The 18,865-nt window shown below is 49.3% G+C and overlaps 2 protein-coding genes across 2 annotated transcripts; one reads left to right on the top strand and one right to left on the bottom strand.

Moving 5' to 3' along the window:
- Positions 1-11,841: 11,841 nt before the first annotated feature.
- Positions 11,842-15,633, top strand: LOC119272141 (mitogen-activated protein kinase 6-like). The gene is made up of 7 exons (XM_037553709.1): positions 11,842-12,194; positions 12,449-12,578; positions 13,208-13,345; positions 13,612-13,944; positions 14,489-14,672; positions 14,747-14,927; positions 15,327-15,633. Exons 1-6 carry the CDS (start codon positions 12,019-12,021, stop codon positions 14,917-14,919), a joined length of 1,134 nt encoding a protein of 377 aa, XP_037409606.1. The 5' UTR covers positions 11,842-12,018; the 3' UTR covers positions 14,920-14,927; positions 15,327-15,633.
- On the bottom strand, positions 15,615-18,126 carry LOC119272130 (L-type lectin-domain containing receptor kinase SIT2-like). Its single transcript, XM_037553703.1, has one exon. It carries the CDS (start codon positions 17,909-17,911, stop codon positions 15,875-15,877), a length of 2,037 nt encoding a protein of 678 aa, XP_037409600.1. The 5' UTR covers positions 17,912-18,126; the 3' UTR covers positions 15,615-15,874.
- Between the last annotated feature and the right edge of the window lie 739 nt (positions 18,127-18,865).

The raw sequence follows: 18,865 nt of genomic DNA, 5'->3' as shown, positions 1-18,865 counted from the left end.
TTCGGTTGCATCATATACAACTCTTCTTCCAGAAATCCATTCAGGAATGCAGTTTTGACTTCCATCTGCCAAATTTCATAATCATAAAATGCGGCAATTGCTAACATGATTCGGATAGACTTAAGCATCGCTACGGGTGAGAAGGTCTCATCGTAGTCAATCCCTTGAACTTGTTGAAAACCTTTCGCAACAAGTCGAGCTTTGTAGACAGTAACATTACCGTCAGCGTCAGTCTTCTTCTTGAAGATCCATTTATTCTCAATTGCTTGCCGATCAACGGGCAAGTCAACCAAAGTCCACACTTTGTTCCCATACATGGATCCCATCTCAGATTTCATGGCTTCTAGCCATTTTGCGGAATCTGGGCTCACTATCGCTTCTTCATAGTTCGTAGGTTCATCATGATCTAGTAGCATGACTTCCAGAACAGGATTACCGTACCACTCTGGTGCGGATCTTACTCTGGTTGATCTACGAGGTTCGGTAGTAACTTGATCTGAAGTTTCATGATCATTATCATTAGCTTTCTCACTAATTGGTTTAGGTGTCACAGAAACCGGTTTCTGTGATGTACTACTTTCCAATAAGGGAGTAGGTACAATTACCTCATCAAGTTCTACTTTCCTCCCACTCACTTCTTTCGAGAGAAACTCCTTCTCTAGAAAGGATCCATTCTTAGCAACGAATGTCTTGCCTTCGGATCTGTGATAGAAGGTGTACCCAACAGTCTCCTTTGGGTATCCTATGAAGACACATCTCTCCGATTTGGGTTCGAGCTTATCAGGTTGAAGCTTTTTCACATAAGCATCGCAGCCCCAAACTTTTAGAAACGACAACTTTGGTTTCTTGCCAAACCATAGTTCATGAGGCGTCGTCTCAACGGATTTCGATGGTGCCCTATTTAACGTGAATGCAGCCGTCTCTAAAGCATAACCCCAAAACGATAGCGGTAAATCAGTAAGAGACATCATAGATCGCACCATATCTAATAAAGTACGATTACGACGTTCGGACACACCATTACGCTGTGGTGTTCCGGGTGGCGTGAGTTGCGAAACTATTCCGCATTGTTTCAAATGTAGACCAAACTCGTAACTCAAATATTCTCCTCCACGATCAGATCATAGAAACTTTATTTTCTTGTTACGATGATTTTCAACTTCACTCTGAAATTCTTTGAACTTTTCAAATGTTTCAGACTTATGTTTCATTAAGTAGATATACCCATATCTGCTTAAATCATCTGTGAAGGTGAGAAAATAACGATATCCGCCACGAGCCTCAACATTCATCGGACCACATACATCTGTATGTATGATTTCCAACAAATCTGTTGCTCTCTCCATAGTACCGGAGAATGGCGTTTTAGTCATCTTGCCCATGAGGCACGGTTTGCAAGTACCAAGTGATTCATAATCAAGTGATTCCAAAAGTCCATCAGTATGGAGTTTCTTCATGCACTTTACACCGATATGACCTAAACGGCAGTGCCACAAATAAGTTGCACTATCATTATCAACTTTGCATCTTTTGGCTTCAACATTATGAATATGTGTATCACTACTATCGAGATTCATCAAAAATAGACCACTCTTCAAGGGTGCATGACCATAAAAGATATTACTCATATAAATAGAACAACCATTATTCTCTGATTTAAATGAATAACCATCTCGCATCAAACAAGATCCAGATATAATGTTCATGCTCAACGCTGGCACCAAATAACAATTATTTAGGTCTAATACTAATCCCGAAGGTAGATGTAGAGGTAGCGTGCCGACTGCGATCACATCGACTTTGGAACCATTTCCCACGCGCATCATCACCTCGTCCTTCGCCAGTGTTCGCTTAATCTGTAGTCCCTGTTTCGAGTTGCAAATATTAGCAACAGAACCAGTATCAAATACCCAGGTGCTACTGCGAGCTCTAGTAAGGTACACATCAATAACATGTATATCACATATACCTTTGTTCACCTTGCCATCCTTCTTATCCGCCAAATACTTGGGGCAGTTCCGCTTCCAGTGTCCAGTCTGCTTGCAGTAGAAGCACTCAGTTTCAGGCTTAGGTCCAGATTTGTGTTTCTTCTCCTGAGCAGCAACTTGCTTGCTGTTCTTCTTAAAGTTCCCCTTCTTCTTCCCTTTGCCCTTTTTCTTGAAACTGGCGGTCTTGTTGACCATCAACACTTGATGCTCCTTCTTGATTTCTACCTCCGCAGCCTTTAGCATTGCGAAGAGCTCGGGAATCGTCTTATCCATCCCTTGCATGTTATAGTTCATCATGAAGCTCTTGTAGCTTGGTGGCAGTGATTGAAGAACTCTGTCAATGACACTATCAATAGGAAGATTTACTCCCAGTTGAGTCAAGTGATTATGATACCCAGACATTTTGAGTATATGTTCACTGACAGAACTATGATCTCCTCCATCTTGCAGCTATAGAACTTATTGAAGACTTCATATCTCTCAATCAGGGCATTTGCTTGAAATATTAACTTCAACTCCTGGAACATCTCATATGCTCCATGACGTTCAAAACGTCGTTGAAGTCCCGATTCTAAGCCGTAAAGCATGGCACACTGAACTATCGAGTAGTCATCAACTTTGCTCTACCAGACGTTCATAACATCTGGTGTTGCTCCAGCAGTAGGCCTGGCACCCAGCGGTGCTTCCAGGACATAATTCTTCTGTGCAGCAATGAGGATAATCCTCAAGTTATGGACCCAGTCCGTGTAATTGCTACCATCATCTTTCAACTTTGCTTTCTCTAGGAACGCATTAAAATTCAACGGAACAACAGCACGGGCCATCTATCTACAATCAAACATAGACAACAAGATACTATCAGGTACTAAGTTCATGATAAATTTAAGGTCAATTAATCATATTACTTAAGAACTCCCACTTAGAAAGACATCCCTCTAATCTTCTAAGTGATCACGTGATCCAAATCAACTAAACCATAACCGATCATCACGTGAAATGGAGTAGCTTTCAATGGTGAACATCAATATGTTGATCATATCTACTATATGATTCACGCTCGACCTTTCGGTCTCAGTGTTCCAAGGCCATATCTGCATATGCTAGGCTCGTCAAGTTTAACCTGAGTATTCTGCGTGTGCAAAACTGGCTTGCACCCGTTGTAGATGGACGTAGAGCTTATCACACCCAATCATCACGTGGTGTCTGGGCACAACGAACTTTGGCAACGGTGCATACTCAGGGAGAACACTTTTATCTTGAAATTTAGTGAGAGATCATCTTATAATGCTACCATCAATCAAAGCAAGATAAGATGCATAAAAGATAAACATCACATGCAATCAATATAAGTGATATGATATGGCCATCATCATCTTGTACTTGTGATCTCCATCTCCGAAGTACCGTCATGATCACCATCGTCACCGGCACGACACCTTGATCTCCATTGTAGCATTGTTGTCGTCTCGCCAATCTTATCCTTCCACGACTATCGCTCCCGCTTAGTGATAAAGTAAAGCATTACAGGGTGATTGCATTGCATACAATAAAGCGACAACCATATGGCTCCTGCCAGTTGCCGATAACTCGGTTACAACACATGATCATCTCATACAATAAAATTTAGCATCATGTCTTGACCATATCACATCACAACATGCCCTGCAAAAACAAGTTAGACGTCCTCTACTTTGTTGTTGCAAGTTTTACGTGGATGCTACGGGCTTAGCAAGAACCGTTCTTACCTACGCATCAAAAACACAACGATAGTTTGTCAAGTTGGCGTTGTTTTAACCTTCGCAAGGACCGGGCGTAGCCACACTCGGTTCAACTAAAGTTGGAGAAACTTGACACCCGTCAACCACCTGTGTGCAAAGCACGTCGGTAGAACCAGTCTCGCGTAAGCGTACGCGTAATGTCGGTCCGGGCCGCTTCATCCAACAATACCGCCGAACCAAAGTATGACATGCTGGTAAGCAGTATGACTTATATTGCCCACAACTCACTTGTGTTCTACTCATGCATATAACATCATTGCATAAAACCTGGCTCGGATGCCACTGTTGGGGAACATAGTAATTTCAAAAAAAAAATCCTACGCACACGCAAGATCATGGTGATGCACAGCAACGAGAGGGGAGAGTGTTGTCTACGTACCCTCCTAGACCGGCAACGGAAGCGTTGACACAACATAGAGGAAGTAGTCGTACATCTTCCCGATCCAACCGATCCAAGTACCGAACGTACGGCACCTTCGAGTTCTGCACACGTTCAACTCGGTGACGTCCCTCGAGCTCCAATCCAGCCGAGTGTTGAGGGAGAGTTTCGTCAGCACGACGGCATGATGACGGTGATGATGTTCTACTGACGCAGGGCTTCGCCTAAGCACCGCTACGATATGACCGAGGTGGAATATGGTGGAAGGGGGCACCGCACACGGCTAAGGACCGATCACGAAGATCAACTTGTGTGTCATGGGGTGCCCCCTACCCCCGTATATAAAGGAGGGAGGGGGGAGGTGCGGCCGGCCCCTAGGGGTGCACCTGGAGGAGTCCTACTCCCACCGGGAGTAGGATTCCCCCCTCTTGCCTTATTGGAGAACGAAAGGGGGAGGGTGAAAGAGGAAAGGGGGGCGCCGCCCCCCCTTCCTTGTCCTATTCGGACTAGGGGGAGGGGGCGTGCGGCCTGCCCTCCTCTTCTCCCTTAGGGCCCATGTAGGCCCATTAACCCCCGGGGGGGGTTCCGTTAACCCCCCGGTACTCCGGTAAAATCCCGATTTCACCCGGAACGATTCCGATATCCAAATATAGGCTTCCAATATATCAATCTTTATGTCTCAACCATTTCGAGACTCCTCGTCATGTCCCCGATCTCATCCGGGACTCCAAACTCCTTCGGTACATCAAAACACATAAACTCATAATATAACCGTCATCGAACTTTAAGCATGCGGACCCTACGGGTTTGAGAACTATATAGACATGACCGAGACACGTCTCCGGTCAATAACCAATAGCGGAACCTGGATGCTCATATTGGCTCCTACATATTCTATGAAGATCTTTATAGATCAAACCACATAACAACATACGTTGTTCCCTTTGTCATCGGTATGTTACTTGCCCGAGATTCGATTGTCGGTATCTCAATACCTGGTTCAATCTCGTTACCGGCAAGTCTCTTTACTCGTTTCGTAATACATCATCCCGCAACTAACTTATTAGTTGCAATGCTTGCAAAGCTTGAGTGATGTGTATTACCGAGAGGGCCCAGAGATACCTCTCCGATAATCGGAGTGACAAATCCTAATCTCGAAATACGCCAACCCAACAAGTACCTTCGGAGACACCTGTAGAGCACCTTTATAATCACCCAGTTACGTTGTGACGTTTGGTAGCACACAAAGTGTTCCTCCGGTAAACGGGAGTTGCATAATCTCATAGTCATAGGAACATGTATAAGTTATGAAGAAAGCAATAGCAACAAACTAAACGATCAAGTGCTAAGCTAACGGAATGGGTCAAGTCAATCACATCATTCTCCTAATGATGTGATCCCGTTAATCAAATGACAACTCATGTCTATGGTTAGGAAACATAACCATCTTTGATCAACGAGCTAGTCAAGTAGAGGCATACTAGTGACACTCTGTTTGTCTATGTATTCACACATGTATTATGTTTCTGATTAATACAATTCTAGCATGAATAATAAACATTTATCATGATATAAGGAAATAAATAATAACTTTATTATTGCCTCTAGGGCATATTTCCTTCACTTGGTTGTTGGCGCCGACTGGTGTCGCCAGTCGGGGTTCAAGGAGCTGGAGGGGCTACTTTTCCAGACGCATCAACTTGGATTTCTGCCTTCATGGAGGAGTCGACCGTGGCATATTTATCTGCTATGATCAGCAGCTCGTCGAGGGTCGCCGGCTCATCACAGAGGAGTCGGTGCTTGAGGAGGGTGCCCTCTCGGGACCCAGCGGTGAAGTACTCGATGGCCTGCACCTCGTGCACGCCTTCGCAAGAGTTGCAGAGCTCGGCCAGCGCATGAGGTAGTCGCGGGTCGACTCGTTGGGGCCTTGTATGCACAAGGAGAGCTGGCGAGGTTTGGGCGGCCGCTTATACGTGCTGGTGAAGTTGCGGATGAAGGCTTCAGTGAAGTCGACCCAACTGTTGATGTTGCGGGGCTTCAGGCTATTTAGCCATGTCCGGGCTGTGCCCTGGAGCATGAGCGGAACGTACTTCACGGCAACGCGCTTGTTGCCGTTTGCTATGCTGACGGCTGTGGAGTAGTCGACCAGCCAGTCATCCGGCTTCACGGAGCCGGTGTATTTGGGCGTGTCTCTTGGGAGCGTGAACCCTTTGGGGAAGGGCTCGTCTTGAATGCGGGGGCCGAAACAGGGCAGACCCAATTCATCTTCCTCTTCTAGCGCCAGGGACCGGTGGAGACGGTCGATCCGGTGGTGGGCATCGTTCTCTCTGACTCCCTCTCGGCAGCCAAGGCGGTCGCCGAGTGTCGGGTGATCAACAGGCGGCAGGGTGACGCGCCTTTCCCTTCGAGGGGGAGGAGGCGGACAGTCACCCCGTCGTTCCACTCCTCTTGGGCGGCCGTCTTGGTCACGCTCAATGGTGATGCGAGTCCGGTTGCGGCTGGCAGCCGGCTCCTTGTCTCTTCTTCCGCGGACGTCACCAGTCGGTGTCCGAGATGACGCGCCTTGATCTCGGTGGGGAGGCGTATCGTCGTTTTGCCGGTGTGGCGCCCCAGTGCGGCAACCGGCCTCGTGCTGCTCAGCAGCCGCATCAAGGAGCCGCTGGACGCGCTCCGCCATCTGGCGACGCTCTTCGCCCTCGAACTTGTTTAACTCTTCTGTCGCTGCCTGGGCAATTCGGATATTTTCCGCGGGCGTGGCGTAGACGGGGCAATCTGCCCCGAGCAGGTTGGCGATGGCCACGCCACGCTGCTGGACCGCGCCAAGGCGGGTGGGCCCAGCGGGAGCCGGCGTGCCGCCCACAACGCGGTCCATCTCGTGTCGGTAGGCTTCCAACAGGCGTCTCATGCTAGCCAGCTTCTTGGCGCCCTCGACAAGCTGGAGGCGGCGTGCTTCCAGCATCTCGGCGTCGACGTCTTCTGGGATGGGTGCCGTCAGGTCTTGTAGTTCCGCGTTGAGTGGATCGTGAGAACCTCCGCCAGAGTGCTCACTTTGGCCGATGACAAGCACCTCCGTGATAGCGCTTTCATCGCTCTCCTCGCGAGAAGGCGGCTCGTCGTAGACCACCACGTTGGTGGGGAACGCGTCAAGCGACGCAGTGTCGAAATCGACAAGCATCGGGTCGGTGGAGCCAACGGATTCCAAATCCGCAGCGGGCTCGCCGGCCACATGGAGCTGATCGAGGAGGCTGACGAGGCGGCTCTCAGGGCCATCATTGCCCTTATCGGACGCCGGCTCGTTGGAGAGGCGAACCTCGCCAACAAGGTCGGCGAGGCAGCTTGCTGCACAGGCAAGCTCCACGCCATGCAGCGCGTCGGCATAGACTCCGTCTGGCGTGCCGGGCTGGCTACGCTCGCTAGGGAGGAAAAGGGGATCCCGTCCAGAACAGGTCTCCAAACGACGGTGCACCTGGCCCCATGGTGGGCGCCAATTTGTCGGGGGTTGGGTGCGACATATGCCAATGGATGGCTTATCATGGTGGGAGCGAGTAGAACGTCGTCGGTGCCTGGAAGCGGGATGAGGAGTAGACACGTACGCCGACGAACTTTACCCGGGTTCGGGGCTCTCCTAGGAGATAACACCCCTAGTCCTGCTCTGCGGGATCTCCGCGTGATCACTAAGGCGCAAGTGAGTACAATGGTGCTCCTCGAGCTGTATGCTAGAGGTAGGAGAAGGCCAGGCTTGCTCTCTCCTCCCCTAGGTATGAATCTAGTCCTAACCGGGTGGGAACCATTTGCATGGGTGCCCTGGGGGTTTATATAGGCCTACCCCACCAGGGGTACAATGGTAATCTAGCCGGGCGTAGGGCCCGGCTGTCAGTCTCTCTGGTCGCCGGCTGCTCCGCCGACTGCTGGGGCCCGCCGCCTGGTGGGCCCCGCCGCCTGGTCTGGTACGAAGCCGACAGGCCGCCTCCGCCGCTCGCGGGTCCTGCCGGCTACGGATTACTGTAGCTGTGTTGCTAATGACGCGTGCTCGGTCAGGGAGGCGTGGCTATAGTCCCGCCGCCTGGTGGGAGATCACTGTATCCACTCTGCATCTTATCTGGTTAATGGTGCGTGGGGCCCTGAGAAAGGTTCGGGCCGGCTGCTGGGAGCCGGCTTCCCTCGGGTCCGACTGGTGTGACTCCCGCTGTCTTCCGGGCTCTCGCTGTCTGGTAGGGCCTGCCGTCCTTGAGCCGTACCGACAGGCGGTCATGGGAGCAGGGCCTTGCTTGTCAGGAGTGACGTCAAGGACGAAGTGGCAACAGTGCCGCGCCGAGCGGAGATATCCGCTGGTACGAGGCACTGTGGCCACGCCCGCCCCTGGATCTAGGGGGATGGGATACACTGTTGCCTCACCCGGTCTTGTCTTCTTTAATGGGGGTGCAGACTTTGAGGACACCGTGGGCCGACTGCTAGGAACCGGCCTCTCTGGAGGCCGCCTGCCAGGAGTCGGCCCGTCTTGGAGCCGCCTTCCTGAGCTTGGCCGCCTTCAGGCAGTTGGCCCCTCAGCCAGCCGGCCACCAGAAGGCGGCACTTCATCTTGATGTCTTGAGGGGCGCAGCTGGCCCGCTGTCTTGAAAGGTTCTGGGACTCGGGTTAGGCTACCCGTGGCCCATTACTCCGACAAACATCCAAAGGGAGTCACCCTTGACCGGTAGTACAATCGCCGTGTGGGTATCCTCTGGTGATTGCCAAGTACCACCGGTAGAACCATTATGCAAACATCGGTACAACTGCTTGGCGAACACCTGGAGCTCACAAACCACAGGGATCATGAGTAGAGTCTTATCCCTCTTATAGGAGCCTGAATGATATAAGAGCATCTACGACCGGACTTGGCAAATCGAACTTCTGAAATGTCCACGGACACGATCGGGCGCATCCGCGGTAGTGACCGGTCACGCCTTAAATTTCCTTCTCCGCATGGGGATCTCTCATATTTCTTCCCCTAGATCCATACAAACCATGCAAAATAAACTTACGTACTACAACACGCTAGCTACAATTCGTCGTCGAAGATATCCACGACGTCGGTGCCCGGTGGACGGGCGCGTAGGAGGGCTCCGGCTCCTCCTCATCCATGTACGCGAGCATCTTGTCGACTTTCAGCGGCTTGCTCCACCTCCATTACCTGCCGACGACGACGTCTGGCCTCTGCATCCGACTCCGAGCGAAGGGAATCAATGATGGCATGTTGCTCTGCCTGCTGCTCCGCCTGCAGATCCGCGTCCTCAAAGTCCGCCACGTCCTCCTCTGGCTCCTCCTCAACCTCCTCGTCCTCCTCCTCCTCCTCCATGTCCTCCTCCGGATCCACCGCATCCGGAGGTAGCCCCACGGCGATCCAGGTTTCGCGCCTTGCCCGGACGTGCTCAAGGAGCTGTAGCCGGCACTCCGACGTTAGATATGGGCAGCTCCTTACCCGGCGGCATGGGGACATGGCTACTAGTGGTGGCGGACGACAAGTGAAAAGTGGCGGCGACGGCAGACGAGAGGGGGAAAATGTGGACGGGTAGGATTCCGGTGCCGACAGTCGGCTTAAATAGTCGGGCTAAGCACTACACGTCCCGCTAAAGCGGCGCCACGCGGTGCCATTGGTCCGACGGAGGAGACGAGCTTCGGACCACCGGGTTTCAGATTGTTTTCCTCTGGGACCCGAGCGTCAGTCCGGCGTGGCAGACGCGCCCGGACGGCCCCATATCTGTCCCATATTTGAGCTGGATATGAGGGGTGCCGGTCAGCCCAGACGTTTGAGGCCCGTTTAAGGCGTCCGTCTGGGTCGCATTTTCGTGACCGGTCAGTAAACGTGTTGTTCGCCGGGACGTTTGACGCGGGTTTGAGACGCCCGACTGTAGATGCTCTAACACGTCATACCGAAATCTTGCCGCGCATTTACGTGTGTCACTCTTCTGGTTTTACCAAAATGAAAATGATTTCGTTATTCAGTTGACTTGTACAAAGTTTCTTTTGAGGGGTGACTTGTACAAAGATTTGTTGTATACACATACATGCAAGCCCAGTCACGGTAAAACCACGTCATGGACAACGAGTCTCCTCCAACAAATCTCCAAACAATTTTGGTGGTACTTTTCTTACTTTTTTGTGTCGTTGACATTTCTAGCATCTGGACGACGCGTTGCACTAGCAACCAGAAAGATCGGAGGGAGCTAAACACAGGTACCCTTCCTGACTTTGATTAGTACACCAGCAAGGTCTGCGTCGCGCCTTCACACTGATCGTTGTGCGTCCTGCAAAGGTGACCTTGGAAGAAATGGTGGTTCGGGTGGTTGGTTACATGATGTCGGAGACCCTGAGACTGATGACCGTCTGATGACCGGAGAAAGGCACGGGAAGAGAGTGCCCGGAGCGTGAGGAAACTATCTCAGCCAACCACTAGGAATGAAGGCAGAGGCCGACATGTGACTGACTTTTGTCTGACCATTCTTCTCGCCAGGCGCATCAGATCAGGATGTGGCGTCACCTAGGACTCCAATTATGCCCTTGTCCTCTGGGTGCGGACTCTTGGTGAGCTGGGTATTTTAAAAAGCTCAAAAGGCATATTTCAAAGCTAGAAAAATAAAACAATCCATGGAAAACACGGACGTGTGAAAAATTGTTTGAAAATATTGTGATTTGTAGATTGTACAAAAAAAATTCAGCTCAAACAACAGAATAAATTAGTCCATTTTAGAAATATGTATTTGTCTTTTTTGTATGCCACGTGTGAATATGTTTACGGTAATATACATGTGTATCAGTGATACACCATTTTAAACACCGTTATGAAGTATTGTAGTGTGATTGCACGAGTGGAAAGAAGGTGGCCACCGGACGCGTTTAGGTGGAATGATGTAACAAGATTTTAATCCTTGTAACATGCAACTATGTTAGCCCATCATGTCATCATGCATGAAAGAAGACCCATTACATTCAATTCTTGTACACCCTCCGTTCCTAAATATCAGACATTTTAAAGATTTAAACATGGGACTACATACGGATGAATATAGACACATTTTAGAGTTAGATTCACTCATTTGGCTCCATATATAGTTCATACTGATATCTCTAAAAGGGCTTATATTTAAAAACAGAGGGAGTAACATGCAACCATGTAATTCACCATGCCACCGTGCATGGAAAAAACACATTGTTTGCGCAATCCATGCTACTTATATTAATAAATATTCTACAAATATACAGTACTAAAATGCAATAAATTACATGCATTTCAGATAAATTCTTTTATATTGTTATTAATCCAAACGTTAATGTTTCATTATTTTTTGCGAATATAAACATTAATGGTTCATACAAGCAATCATTTAAATAATTGCAACTAATCTTCACAACTCACGGTGTATCATCTGTAATTATTTGTAAAGACTGTACAATTAGATACAATCTTTGTCTCTTAATGTAAGACGTCTTTGCAGTTTCTTACAATAAAGAATGGAGGAGTAGATCAGTAAAGTCGTTAGAGCAATATAAGGTGTGTATGATCTCGCCAAAAAAAGGTGTGTATGAACCCTCACCATTTTTTTAAATGGAGTACAAAGCAATAAATTAAGCAAATTGGACATTTACCCCTATCTACCTTTTTTTCCCTTGTGTTTTCCCCTTAACGTCGCCCCACGCGCGCGGTCTCCGTCCTCGCGTCCGCTCGCTCCCATCCGCATTCCCCAGTCGCCGCCCAAGTCAAAAAGAGGGGGAAGCTTCTCCACCAGAGTCCCCCAAGCCCATGAACGACTAGTCGCTGCGAAGCACCAACCCTAGAACCCAACCCTGCTCTCCCCCTCCTCGGCTCCTCCCCCTCGCGAGCGGCGACGAAGAGGCCATGGATACCTCCGGCGGCGGCGGCGGCGCCGCGGGCGGGGCCGCGCAGATCCAGGGGATGGCGACGCACGGCGGCCGCTACGTGCTCTACAACGTCTACGGCAACCTCTTCGAGGTCGCCTCCAAGTACGCCCCGCCCATCCGCCCCATCGGCCGAGGCGCCTACGGCATTGTCTGGTGCGTTCTCCCCTCCCGAATCACGGATTTTATGCGTGCCGCTGCAGTTAATAGCGAATCCGAGCTGCTATCTATCTATGCCATGTGTAGAATATTCCGCGCCGTGCGGCGGTGTCTGCCCAGATTTGGCACACATGCGGGTATGACGTTTTTAGGCATAAAGTTATGATGAGGAAGTGAGTCACGGCGACGCCCCACCCTAAGGGTTGCAGTAGGAGTGCTTATATTTGCCTACTCTTGTTCCCTATTTGTAGCGCGGCGGTTAGTTCGGATACAGGAGAGGAGGTTGCGATCAAGAAGATTGGAAATGCGTTTGACAACCACATCGACGCCAAGCGGACGCTGAGAGAAATAAAGCTTCTTCGCCACATGGACCATGAGAATGTAAGACTTGTCTGTTTTAATTTGTTTGGACATGTATAGTGATTGCTCGATGTACTTGCCATACCGCTATAAGTGTTTGCTGTGTGCTTTACATTTCTATACATAAGATAGCTTACCACTGTGCTTGAGCAACACATGTTCAACTGTGAACGCTGCTCTTATTAGTTTCTTTTTGAATACCAAATTTTGGCAGAGGCAAGTGGTCATGTACTTCTGGTTATAGAGAATTACTATGCATAAGGAAAGAACTACTTTAGGTGTAATATGTTGAATGTAAATCGCAGAGTATGGCCCTACCCAGGAACTGACCCTTATTGCTTGATTATGTACATGATGAAGTTCTGTGGTAATACTTAAGCTTCTTACTAAAGAAGCATCTAGAAGCATAGGGATCAGCTGGCATCACAGTCATAGGGTCGAGTGTGCGCTGACAATTTTCTCTGAAGTTTGCTTCTACTAGTGTTTTTTTTTCCTTTGTCCAAGTTTCTAGAAGCGGTGTGCCTGCGTGGCTTCTGTTTTTTGTCATTACAATTTTACTGTTAATGGGCTTTGTTGTCCACTCATACTCACACTGTCAGTCATTCCTATGATGGGTTTATTCTTATCATGGTTTCAAAATTGGATCACAGATTCTTGCCATAAAGGATTTAATACGCCCCCCAAGAAGAGATGATTTTAAGGATGTGTACATTGTTACTGAGTTGATGGACACAGATCTCCACCAGATCATTCGCTCAAATCAATCATTGACTGATGACCATTGCCAGGTTTGTTGCCTCCTGCTTCTGCCAAGATTCTTATGTATTTGCTGCAATTGCAGTTGAAACAAATCTTCTGGTGACTAATGTAGATATCGATTGACATGTACTCACAATTGTGTTCTTCACCTTCTTTAGTTCTTAGCTTAGGTTTATCAGCTTTGTCCTCCAGAAATCATAAGTTACATGTTGTGTTCCGTACCTTCTTTAGTTCTTAGTTTAGGTTTATGAGCTCTATTTTCCAGCAATCATAAGTTACATGTTTTGCATTGCAGTACTTCTTGTATCAGTTGCTTCGAGGGCTAAAATATGTGCACTCAGCAAATGTCTTGCACCGTGATCTGAAGCCAAGCAATTTGTTCCTAAACGCAAATTGCGATCTCAAGATTGCAGACTTTGGGCTTGCAAGGACCACTTCAGAAACTGATCTCATGACAGAGTATGTGGTCACTCGTTGGTACCGAGCACCAGAGTTGCTGTTGAACTGTTCACAATATACTGCTGCAATTGATGTCTGGTCAGTTGGGTGCATACTTGGTGAAATTATTACTCGTCAACCCCTGTTTCCTGGAAGAGATTACATCCAACAGTTAAAATTGATCACTGAGGTAGGTTTGTTCAACTCGTAGCTTGCCTTTTTTGGTATCCACATTGACAAGTCATGTTGTTGTCTATTTGGAAGCTGTCAATCAATCAAGATGAGTCTGTTTCTGAGCTTCTTTAATAGAATTTGACAATTGTTATATTTGGAACAATAGGATAACTGGATCTTTCTTGGCACATCTGACTGTATTGTTAGACCTGTTTCACATCTTGTGTTTGAATAGAAGTTGTTTACTTTTACGCCAACACTGAATTAGTAAATGTATTTTGCATCTGGTAGCATGTTGGTGCTGCAACATTTTACTGTGTCATCAGATCTGGAATCCATATTTGGATTATTAACTTCGTGCAAGTTTCTGTGGATGTCTCTTCTCTTCAAAGTATACATTTTACTATATATACTGGTTGGTTTCTGTGCAATAAATTCTTAGCTTCAAATCGACCATTCTTAGTACCACGGAATGCATTTTTGCTTCTTTTTTTAATGATGTCTCTTGAACCTGTTGTGTCAAATATTAATCAGTCCTTTCCGGCTTTCTGCTTCAAAAGTTGATAGGATCACCAGATGATTCGAGCCTAGGATTTCTTCGGAGTGATAATGCACGAAGATACATGAAGCAATTACCACAGTACCCAAGGCAGGACTTCCGCCTGCGCTTCCGCAACATGTCTGATGGTGCAGTTGATCTGTTAGAGAGAATGCTGGTGTTTGACCCAAGCAGACGCATCACTGGTACATGGGCTTGAACTAACTACTTATGTTAGTTTTGTTTGCTTTACTATGGCTCAAAATCATTTTTCATGCAGTTGATGAGGCTCTGCATCACCCATACTTGGCTTCTCTTCATGACATCAACGAAGAACCCACTTGCCCAGCACCTTTCAGCTTTGATTTTGAGCAACCATCTTTTACAGAAGAACATATGAAAGAGCTCATCTGGAGGGAAACTTTAGCATTTAACCCTGATCCTCCCTACTAAGAGCCAAGGTTTGTATCGTATACGTCTGGTTGAAAATATTTCGTTTCTTAAAACCAATTATCTAGAAGAACACAATGTGATCAGACGACTAATCTAGATCCTGGACGTGAGGAGGTTCATACAGGCTTGTTATTGATATTTATCTGCAATATTTCTTAGGTTGAGTAATTTAGTTCTTGAAAATTGTGCCCCGTTTGGAAACCAAATATCTATCTGGATCAGTAAGACTTTAGTTTGAGAACATACCCTGCTTAAAAATTCTATTTGTAAGTCAAGTCTTGTTTTTCCATGTTTCTTGTCTGTGCCGATTCTCCGTTGTCTCAGTTCATTTTGAATTTCATTTCATTTGGTTCAAGATTGTTTCCAGGGATTCAAGCTAATTCATTTTGTTTTCCTTGGGAGCACAGACCAAATTACCAGCTGAGGGCATTGAAGATCTACCTCTAGCTCTAGTGAAGCCGATATTTCCATGTCTTGTGCATTTATTTATTTTATGCTCGCTTATTGGGCGAATGGGCATGGATTATTTGTTGCTGTAACTATTCCTTTTGGGGCCTTTCTGAAGAAACGACATTTGTATGAGATGGCTTGCGCCTGGGCTTGTGTTATACCGGTTGATTGAATAAATTCTTCTTGTGTATCTAAGGCTTGTAATTTGTCTACACTTATTTAAACATCCCATGTATATCTGAGTTAACATATTGCCTTTTATTATCTCAAGCATGTAATTTTGCATCTTGTGCCAGTCGTATTGAAGTTGCTGATACAATTTGCTCTGAAATTCCATTCACTGGTAGGTGTATCCCACAGTAAAAGTTCCTACATGCTATTCTGCGCACTAGTACTTGGTTATTAGTATATCCTTAAGCTTAAAAGACAGCATGAACGCATGGTCGAGGAGTAGAAAGTTTTAGCTTCACGGGAATTTGGCAAAAGCTCTTCAAGCTCAAGCCATTCACCGTCCACGGCGCAGTGAGCCCGCCGACATTGTTGCACACGACTGACATGATGACGACCATGTCAGCGACGTCAAGGAGCCGAAGTCGATGGAGTCGACGTCTGAGAAGACGAGCACGGCATCCTCCTGCATTTCCTCCTCGCCGTTGAGGTACTGGCAAACCTGCCTCATGCTAGGCCGTGCCTCCGGCCGCCACTGGCTGCAAGCGAGACCCAGCCACAGCACCAGCCTCGCCTCCTCCTTGTCATACCACCCGTCGAGCCTCTCGTCCACGGCTCGCACCAGGTCGCCCTTGACGCCGTGGTCTCGGACCCAGCGCACCAGGTTCACGCCGGTGATGGGGTCGATGGGCCGCCGCCCGCTCGCCACCTCGAGAAGCAGGCCGCCGAAGCCGAACACGTCGCTGGCCGTGGTGGCCTTGCCAGTCACGGTGAGCTCCGGCGCCATGTAGCCCAGCGTCCCGACGACGCGAGTCGTGGCAGGTTCCGCGCCGTGCTCGTAGAGGCGCGCGAGGCCGAAGTCGCCGAGCCGCGCGCTCATGTCCGCGCCCAGCAGCACGTTGCTGGCCTTGACGTCGCGGTGCACCACCACCTGCTCCCACCCCTCGTGCAGGTACACCAGCCCGGACGCGACGCCCCTGAGGATCCTCAAACGCTGCTCCCACGTGAGCAACGCCGGCGACGGGGACACGCCGACGCCGGCGCCGGCGCCGGCACTGCCGAACAGGTGCGCGTCGAGGCTGCCGTTGGGCATGAAGTCGTAGACCAGAAGCAGGTCTTGCCCGTGCTTGCACCACCCGCGCAGCTCGACCAGGTTCCGGTGCCGCATGCGCCCGAGGCTCGCGACCTCGGCGACGAACTCGCGCATCCCCTGCGACCCGTTGCTTGAGATCCTCCTGATGGCCACCGTGTCGCCAGAGCGCCGGAGCACGCCTCTGTACACCTGGCCGAAGCCACCGGCGCCCAGGAGCTCACTGTTCTTGAACCCCTTTGTCGCCTTGTACAGCTCCTTGTAGGGCAACCTGTGCGGGTGATCCAGCTCCCACTCCTCAAGCGTCTCGGCCAGCGCCGCCCTTCTCCGCAGCCAAAACGCGGCACCGATGGCGGCGACGACCATGACCAGCGTGGCGGCGCAAGACAGAGCGACGATCTTGATGATGGTGGACGTGGAAGGTGGAGGAGCCGGCGCCTTTGGGACTTTCGGCAGCCGGGAGAGATCGATGGCTTGCGCGACTCCGTCGGTACGGAAGCTCCAGGCAAGAACGTAATGCGAGCTCGCCAACTTCCCTGTCGCCGCCGAGAAACCGACGTACATGTCTTCCTTAAAGATCGGCGAGAGGTCAATGACCTGCGATATAAGCGGCCGGCGAGGCCGCGTTTGCAAGGACGCGGGAGCGATGGTCACGTTGAGGACCTTGGCGCTGCCGTCGTAGTCCACCCACGCCTGGATCGGCTGCGCGCTCTCGAGCGGCACGGAGACGCTCCTGCCGTCGTCATCGGTGAAGTAGGCGGCCGGCTCCGACACGTTGGACACGAGGCTGTTCAAGTCGACGCCGACGTGGTTGGCGTTCGTCTCGTTCAGGAGCCCGTTCGCCTGCACCGTGTCCAACTCGACGGCGAAAACGTGGTTCGAGGAGTTGCCCAGATTTCCTTTGCCGAGGAGGCCAAGGTACTGCTCGTCACTTGCCCCGGGGAGCACCTTGGAAGCCGCGACCACGAAAGCGAGTCCATGGCCGCCGCTTCTGCCGACAGTAACGATGTCGAAGACGAAGGCCGTGCTGAAGGAGATGACCGCCTTGTTCACGAGCATTGGCACTGGCGCCGCGAAGAAGGCGTGGCCCATGAGGTTGTTGCTGTCGTTGGTGAGCTGAAGCGCGCCGCCGCGCAAGATGGACGCCGAGCCGTCTAGGCTCAGGTCGGCGGCGTGCTGGAAGCCGTTGTAGATGAAGCTAAGTGCGGCCGAAGAAGGGACGAGAGCAACGAGGGTGAGCACGGTGAGGTGGCGAAGGAGAGCGATGGACGACTCCAGAGACATGGTCGAAACAATGTGCTGTGTATGCACGTAGTTCTGGACAGAGCACAGTTGTTGTTGTTGCGCAAAGTTGCCTATGGACAGGTATCAACTATCAATCATCCATGGAGTGAAGAGAATCTCAGATGGGCGAGATGAATGACCAATGAATGGAGCTTCTGTAACCAATGAATGGTAGTACTAGTAGTACTGCACTACAGGTGTAGCTCTACAGTTAATACTCCACAACTGTGGATAAGACGGAATAGACTGTTGGAGCGAGACCCATTCGTCGTTCCCCGCTTAACGGGGCATTGACTCCAGTTGTCTTTGTCATTCTTTTTCACGAGAAAAAACCCAAAACTTGCAAATACGAGCAAACACTAGGAATGTGTTTGGTAACCTGCATTTTTTTTGCCCCTTTGCATACTTGTCTCGGTTGAGTCTGGTTGAGCAAATACAGACAAAAAACCAATATCTATATGTTGACTGATTATCCGCACCACCTCTAGCGTGAATGTGCCGAAACGGAAGACGTGTTGTTTGGTTGCGGACTTGTCTTAGGGAAAACACAAGCAGTTGTTTGGTTACATCCAGAAAAACTATGTGGTAACCTACTCCTTCACGTGGTGAGGTTATCAGAGACACACATGGATAGCTAAGAATAAACTAGAGCAAGACAACAAACTTAGGCACACATACAAGTCTTAACCACGCACTATAACATAATACCATAAGTTTAAACCGAAACCCGGCATATAATATATAGTCTTCAACCAACGACCAACATGGAACGGGCAACGGGAGCTCTCTATGCGGTCACAGCGAAGGCGTTGTCGTGCTTCTTGACTTGGTGACTGATGTCTACTACGCAACTTTATTCTTATAGACTCGTTTGGACCTCCAAGCGCAGAGTTTTGTAGGACAGTAGCAATTTTCCTCAAGTGGATGAGCTAAGGTTTATCAATCCGTGGGAGG

Source organism: Triticum dicoccoides, chromosome 1A, assembly GCF_002162155.2.
Source record: "Triticum dicoccoides isolate Atlit2015 ecotype Zavitan chromosome 1A, WEW_v2.0, whole genome shotgun sequence".
In the NCBI taxonomy this organism is placed as follows: domain Eukaryota; kingdom Viridiplantae; phylum Streptophyta; class Magnoliopsida; order Poales; family Poaceae; genus Triticum; species Triticum dicoccoides.
The sequence above is the reverse complement of the archived record's forward strand: the minus strand, read 5'-3'. Positions and strand labels throughout refer to the sequence as shown.

Excerpts from the sequence above, each read along its gene's own strand:
- LOC119272141 (XM_037553709.1), top strand. The coding sequence starts at position 12,019 with ATGGATACCTCCGGCGGCGGCGGCGGCGCCGCGGGCGGGGCCGCGCAG. Across the intron at positions 12,579-13,207 it reads GCCACATGGACCATGAGAAT|ATTCTTGCCATAAAGGATTT; the intron begins GTAAGACTTGTC and ends ATTGGATCACAG. Across the intron at positions 13,346-13,611 it reads TGACTGATGACCATTGCCAG|TACTTCTTGTATCAGTTGCT; the intron begins GTTTGTTGCCTC and ends TTTGCATTGCAG.
- LOC119272130 (XM_037553703.1), bottom strand. The coding sequence starts at position 17,911 with ATGTCTCTGGAGTCGTCCATCGCTCTCCTTCGCCACCTCACCGTGCTC.